Here is a 7804-nt window from a genome sequence, read left to right on the forward strand (position 1 = left end):
GTCTTCAATACTACAAGTTTTCAATTGTAAGCAAACCAACAAGACAATCCTTCTACAATTTAGAGTTACAAAACTAGGAACTTCTATTATTGTCCAACATGACAATCCTTCGAAGTCTTCAATACTACAAGTTTTCACCTTTTTACTAGTTTTTACATACTACTAAGTCCACAGCAATACTGTAAATGGCTTACACTTTTACTCACTGAAATCAAACTGGAAATAACTTTTGAGTAGTTCAACTGCGGCAATCACTTTTGACTGATTCGACTCAGGAAATTTCTACTATCGTGATGAGTCATTTCACCACATGCACGACAATTCCTAAGAGGCTTTGCATTTTCTTGTACTGCTTTTTCCTTGCTTGAAGTGATGCGTCTTCCCGATCCCTTATTCTTGCATTTTTCTGGTGGTAGAACAGTAGCTTCAGTAGGAATTTTTGACCCAATAAGCATCTCAATTTCAGTTTTCTTGTTTTTTGACTTCCCACGTTTAACTGAAATCATCAATTTCTCATTGAAACTATGAAGAAGTTCAAGCAGCTCATCACCAAGTTCCTCATTATCCTCAACAAGCGAAACCGAAGTAAATACTTCCGACCACAATTCACTTACCTTGCTTTGGTGGTTTTCTATCGACATACAATCAGCTAGGAGTGTTGTCCTAACAACATTAAAAATAGGGCGGCAGGTTGCATTTTTGCTCCATCTTTCTAATAGATACTCCCTTGGTATTTCATCAAACCCTTTATCCTTCAACACCCACAGAACATGCTTGCAAAGTAATCCGATTCTTTCAAACATTTTACACGAGCAAGAAAACTTGTTACCAGTCAAATCAACTGTGTATACCTTGTTTTTCTCACGGTCTATTATTGAAATATGGTCATTGTAGTCTTCAATCGTCCTCGGTGAAAGACCACAACTAAAATAAGCAGCTTGGAGTTCTTGTTGGAATTCATAAAAGAGAGTTGTTATGTAGAATTCAGCAGTTTTCTTTTCCAAAAGCAGAGGTTTGATAATTTTGGAGAAGAGTTTTTATCATCCGCTGTCACCTTTGAATATTTCAATCGCTGAGCATCCATAGCTGATTGGAAACGCATCCAAAACTTGACAAGAGTAAGGTGCGGGTTAGTGAAATTCCCAAAGAAGCTATTTTCAGATTCTGACCTTGATGTTGTGCGCATAATCCCGCCAAGATATATGTCTCTAAAGTAGGCGGGAATCCAAGTTGCACGAATGTCAAACATTGACTTCAGCCATTCATGTTCAGAAAGCTCATACGTGGAAAGAATCGCCTTCCATCTCAATTCAAATTCTTCTGTATCAATCTCTCCATCCCAAACTATAGAATTTATTTCCTTCAAAAAGTTAGTGTTTTGGCAAATTGATGGACCGACTTTGTCTGGAAGCTTTTTCATTATATGCCACATGCATAATCGGTGTTGTGTTTTGTCACCAAACACATCTTTTACAGCTTGATTGATGCCTCGGCATTGGTCAGTTATTATTGTAGAAGGATAGCAATCACCCATAGCCTTTACAAAGTTGTCAAACAACCACGTAAATGATTCTCCATCTTCCTTTCTTAACAAACCACCCGCAAAAGTGACACACCTTTTATGGTTGTCCACACCCGTGAAAGGGCAAAACACCATTTTATATTCATTGAAGTTATAAGTAGCATCAAAAGAGACGGCTTCACCAAAAAGAGAATAATTTTTAATTGAGATTGGATCTGCCCAAAGCACCTTACTTAGTCTCTTCTGATCATCCACATCAAAGTCGAAATAAAATGATGGAGACATAGCCTTCTTTTGCATGAAAGTCTCAAGTAACATCTCAGCATCATATTCCTTGATGTACTTCTTAACATCCCTTGAATTTTTTTTGAAATCTTCTAAAGATGCCCCAACATTTTTGTACCCTTTTACATATTCTTTGAACATTCTAAATGAATCCAACGGACCATGATTAACTTTTGAATTATCCATGATCATTTTTTTGTGAAAGAGATTCAAATTTCTATATGGTTTCAAATGAACCATTGTTGATGGTGTAACCATAGCATGCGTGTGAACCTCGACGAAATCATAAATTTCATATTCACCACTATCCATTCTCCTAAAACTAACCTTAGCTTCACATCCTGTTCTGGTAACAGTCCTCTTCCTTTTAGTTCCCTTATTCCTACTTTTGCCTTCTTTATTACACACACAACGTTTGTGTGTAATAATCCCTTTAACCAATTTTGTTGAATCTAACCTTGGAACAAACCCACAAACTTTGGCATATTTGTTGTAAAAATCAATGGCTCTTCCAAATTTGGAAATACCATGCCATTCAGTGGTTTAACATGTTCTGGACAACTCGGGAATCCGAAAATTATATGTTCAGAACCAACTTCTGGGGTTTCTACAAGACAATCAACAAAAAGATTGTTATTAATGTGAAACCAATTTTTATTAGCTAGTACAATAATGAGCAAGATACAATTTTTTTACCTGGTGCATCAGTCAACGGAACTACACAAGCAATGTCATTGTCTGCACAGGAAATTATGCATAGTGAGAGATACACATCACTAGCATATTAGATACACCAGTTCATGTATTAAGATACGTCTTTTTTAAATTCCAAAATAATGAATATGAAGGTGCATTTTTTGTACCTGGTGCATAAGTCAAGGGAAGCGGTATATCAGTACTACCTGAAGCATGGACATTAATAGTAGGTATACTATCTGCAAACATACACATCTCAATCAAATTAGGTACTCTAGTTGTTGTGTAAGAATATATGTTTTTTAGATACAGACCTTTCACTAGCTAGGTACACTCTTTTAGCTACATAGATACACTTCTGTTAGTTGCTCAATAAGCAAAAGCAAAAAGACAATAAATCATAACAAGCTGGAAAAAAAATTCTGCACAGGTACATTTCTTCATTACCCTAGATGCACATGTTCAGTTCTCTAATACATACTATTTAGAAATAGAAATTTACCTAGCTGGAAAAATGTACCTAACAAGTTAAAGAGGTGTATCTTGTCTAAGGTCACATTTTCTGACATCTCATGCTAATTCGGTAATAAACAGATACATGAATCGATTCATGAATCAATTCATGTATCTACCAAACCATAGATACATTTATACAACTTTCTATATACACACAATATTTTAATTGAAGGAAAATCAGTGATGTGTACCTATAACTTCTTCTATGACTGAATTGTCCTCTCTTCCGTTATCTGTTACAATACAATTAAAAATAAAAAGTATTAGCATACCTAAAGCAATTTCAGCAATGGATCCCTAATTCAATTAATTTTTCTAGAGTTCCCAAAAACTGTATTTGGGAGGAGAACAATAATCACGAAATTATGAGTACCTGAAGGAGGAGAACATGACGAAATTATCACCATCCTAAAATTAGTAACAAAACATTAATTAAGTCACTATCAAAAACTAAAAACACGATCTGCAATCAAAAATCGTAAACCCTAATTTTTTCAAATTTCAATTGTTCAAAACCTAATTTTTGATTTTTCAATTGTTTATGTGAAACTTACCTTTGATGCGCAGCAATGGAGTTTGAAGGTTCGATATAGAGGTGCAGCAATGGAGTAAAGTTACTGGAGATGGAGATGGAGGATTTTTCGAATATTTTTGGTTAGTTTTTGATGACAGTTTAAGTTAATACGCGTGTGTAATCTCACTAAGGTAGGTTCGTACGGTTTGTACATTAAGCTGGTTCGTACCTGATCCCGCCTATATATATATATATATATATATATATATATATATATATATATATATATATATCTTTGTTGTTGTAAAAAAAGTTATTAAGTTAAGGCATGTGGGTAGTTAGAAAAGTTGGCATGGCTCGATCGAGTGGGGGATACTCGATCGAGTAGGCACATCTCGATCGAGTGGGTTTATGGCAAAGTTGAACAGTCGCTGCTGTTTTGTGCAACTCGATCGAGTAGGAGGATTACTCGATCGAGTGGGGACTACTCGATCGAGTACGTAATTGACTCGATCGAGTGCGTTTTTGTGTACATTCTGGTCAGGTTCTGGAGCTGAGGTACTCGATCGAGTAAGTGGGCAACTCGATCGAGTGACCTCTACTCGATCGAGTGGGTGTTGTTACTCGATCGAGTAAGTACTGTACAGGTCGTATATGCTTTGAGCCGTAGGCTATGTGCTTACGTTTATCTCTCCTCTTATAGCTTAAAGATATGCCGTGAAAGAGATCTGCTATGTATGCTAGGGCGCAAGAGATGAATTTGGATGATATAGCCAAGATGCTTAAGCATCAACATGCGCTTACCGAGGCCCTAAAGAGATTTGGGAAAGACAAAGATGCCGGGGTAGACTTTGCCAAGATGAGCACTACGATAGTCCGCTTCAACCCAAAGGAGCATATGGGTACCGGTGCGCCAATTTTGCTCGACAATTGGCATAGGGAGATGGAGAACATATTGAATGTGGTTCATTGTCTCGAGGACTTTAAAGTGGAACAATCTGTGTTCTACTTGAGAGATGCTGCAGAGGAATGGTGGGACAAGGTAAGGAAGAGTGCCCCAGATCTTTATCTGAATCAGGGAAAGTCAGCAAGACCATTGGTTGAGTTTAAGAGGGCTACGGGTAGGGAGTTAGTTCCTGAACATGTTCGTAGTAAGCTGAGGGAGGAGTTCGATGCTTTCAAGATGACTTCGGATATGACAATGGCTGAGTACTATCATAAGTTTAATGAGAAATCGAGGTATGCAAAGGACATGGGGCTGAGTCAGGAGAACTTGGCACTGAGGTTTGAGAAGGGGTTGACCTACCAGATAATGGAGAAGTTACCGGTTGGGGTCCTTATAGATGTTAAGGAAGTTTATGAGAGGGCATGGAGAGCTGAGAGATTGGTCGAGATGGCCAAAGAGAACAAGGAGAGAGGTCCTGAAAAGGGAAAGGCTGAGAGCGAGGGAGGTTGTAAGTCTAGCTACAAGAGGGGTAATCATAACCAGGCGAGGGCTTACTCATCGGGATCAGGTTTTAGTGGTAGAGCTTCTTATGGTCATGGTTGTGGTGGTAGCAGTAGCAGCTGGAGTATCTCTTGTTTCAACTGTGGTGGTATGGGCCACAAGAGGCATGGGTGTACTAGTACCGGGGGAAGAGGTTTTCAGAGGCCATCGCAGAGGAGCTTTTCACAGGGTCTGTCTCAGAGTTATGCTAGCAATCGACCGGCTGGGTCATGGAATAATCATGGAAGGCATGGTAACAACAATGGTGGATCCAACCGCAATGGTGGTAATACTTTTTAGAAACCGGCGGCTAACAACAATCAGGGGTCAGCTGCCAAGCAAGGTACTTCAGCTAGTACAGTTCAAGGAGGTGGGCAAAAGACCAGTGGCAAGTTATTTATGATGGACAAGAAAGCTGTTGAGGATGATGCTCACGTGATCACTTGTACGTTTCTTGTTAATGATGTTTCTACCTTTGTTTTGTTTGATTCGGAGGCGTCACACTCTTTTGTATCGTCGAGTCATGCTAAGCTTTTGGGTTTGCGAGAGTTTAACTCTGTAAAAAATGAGGTTTTTATACCGTCAGATGAGTTAGTGTCTTGTGGGAGGTTGTATAAGGGTGTATCTATGATAGTTGGGCAGGTTGATCTTCCAGTGGATTTGTTAGAATTTCCTATGGATGGTTTTGAGATGATAGTTGGTATGGATTGGTTGGGTAAGTACAAGGCTAGAATAGATTTTCACCAAAAGAGAGTCTCTTTGAGATGTCCCAAGGGAGTCAGTGTGTCTTATCGTGGGTTTCTTGTCAAACCCAAAGTCAAAGTGATTGCAGCGGTGACATTGAAGTCTTATCTGAGGAAGGAGTGTCCATTGATTCTATGCTATGTGAAAGACCATAGTATGGTGAGGCCGACAGCTGATCAGATACCAGTGGTGGGAGAGTTTCCACAGGAGATAGAAGTTTTGCCACCAAAGAGGGATATAGATTTCAATGTGGAGTTGAAACCAGGGACGGGACCAATCTCTAAGGCCCCGTACCACATGGGTCCTAAAGAGTTAGTAGAGCTGAAGAAGCAGTTGGATGATTTGACAGATAAGGGATATATTAGACCTAGTGTATCGCCATGGGGAGCACCAATTCTGTTTGTCAAGAAGAAAGATGGGAGCTTGAGGTTGTGTATCGACTACAGGGAGCTGAACAAGGTTACAGTAAAGATCAAGTATCCTTTGCCATCGATAAATGATCTGTTTGACAGCTGAGTGGGGCAATAGTCTTTTCAAAGATTGATTTGAGACCAGGTTATCATCAGGTGAGGATTCGGAATGAGGACATACCGAAGACAACTTTTTGATCGAGGTATGGTCACTCTGAGTATGTGGTGATGCCATTTGGGTTGTCTAATACACCGCCAGTGTTTTGAACCGGGTCTTCAGTCAGTTTTTGGATCGGTTTGTGGTGGTATTCATAGATGATATCTTACCTACTCCAAGACTAAGAAGAAGCATGAGGAGCACTTGAGGTTGGTGTTGCAAACTTTGTGCGACAATCAACTATATGAAAAGTTGTCTAAGTGTGAGTTCTAGCTCGAGAAAGTTGCCTTTCTGGGGCATGTGATTTCTAAAGAGGGTGTATCTGTAGATCCTACCAAGATAGAGGCGGTATCTAAGTGGAAAGCACCGAAGACTGTGGCAGAGATCAAGAGTTTCTTGGGTTTGGCAGGGTACTGTCGTCGGTTCGTGAAAGACTTTTCAAAGATTGCCACACCTATGACTGCGTTGATGAGGAAAGAGAACAGGTTTCGATGGGATGAAAGTTGTGAGACAGCGTTGCAAACATTAAAGGAGCGTTTAACCACCACTCCAGTCTTAGCTTTACCTGAAGGGTGTGAGAACTTTGAGGTGTAGACAGATCCTTCAAAGAACGGGTTGGGTTGTGTGTTGATGCAGAACGGGAAAATCATTGCCTATGCTTCTAGGCAATTGAAGCCTTATGAAGAGAACTATATGACACATGATGTAGAATTGGATGCAGTTGTATTTGCTTTCACGATTTGGAGTCACTATATTTATGGGGGGACCTTTAAGGTGTTTTCAGATCACAAGAGTCTCAAGTACATCTTTACTCAAAAGGAGCTGAACATGAGACAGAGGAGGTGGATGGAGCTTATTGGGGACTACGACATGGATATCATATACCATGAAGGGAAAGCAAACATTGTGGCTGATGCGTTGAAGGAAGAGTGTGCATTCTCTATACACAACTATGTCTTTGATGAGGTTGAGAGATGAGATAGGGAAGATGGGGATACATGTGATACAAAAAGGGGATGCTAAAGGGGACTTGACAATGGAGCCGGATATTTATGATGACATTCTCAGGAAGCAGGCTCTTGATTCTAAGATTCAGGAGTGGAGAGCTGGAGTAGAGAAATGGACAGTGTCTCGATTCTCTATTCATTCAGATCGGAGTGTTCGGTTTGATGAGAGATGGTGTATGCCTAAAGATGAGGAGTTGAAAAAGATAATCATGAGAGAGGCCCATTTCACATCGTATTCAGTACATCCGGGTGGTGACAAGCTGTATAGAGATTTGAAGAAGACTTTCTGATGGTCTGGGATGAAAAGGGAGACAACTGAGTTTATGGCTAGGTGTTTGACATGTCAGAGGGTTAAGGCAGAGCAGCGATGGCCGCAAGGTAAGATTCAGTCTCATGAGGCACCTGAGTGGAAGTGAGAGTCTATCTCCATGAACTTTATAATGGGCTTACCGAGGAGCCAGCAGGGT

At 39.9% G+C, this 7804-nt stretch overlaps 2 protein-coding genes across 2 annotated transcripts; both read right to left on the minus strand.

Moving 5' to 3' along the window:
* Positions 1-251: 251 nt before the first annotated feature.
* On the minus strand, positions 252-803 carry LOC141641254 (uncharacterized). The gene has a single exon (XM_074449925.1). It carries the CDS (start codon positions 801-803, stop codon positions 252-254), a length of 552 nt encoding a protein of 183 aa, XP_074306026.1.
* Positions 804-973: 170 nt separating this feature from the next.
* Positions 974-2119, minus strand: LOC141641255 (protein FAR1-RELATED SEQUENCE 5-like). Its single transcript, XM_074449926.1, has one exon. The coding sequence runs from the start codon at positions 2117-2119 to the stop codon at positions 974-976; it is 1146 nt and encodes a 381-aa protein (XP_074306027.1).
* Between the last annotated feature and the right edge of the window lie 5685 nt (positions 2120-7804).

Source organism: Silene latifolia, chromosome 2 (assembly GCF_048544455.1).
Source record: "Silene latifolia isolate original U9 population chromosome 2, ASM4854445v1, whole genome shotgun sequence".
Taxonomy (NCBI): domain Eukaryota; kingdom Viridiplantae; phylum Streptophyta; class Magnoliopsida; order Caryophyllales; family Caryophyllaceae; genus Silene; species Silene latifolia.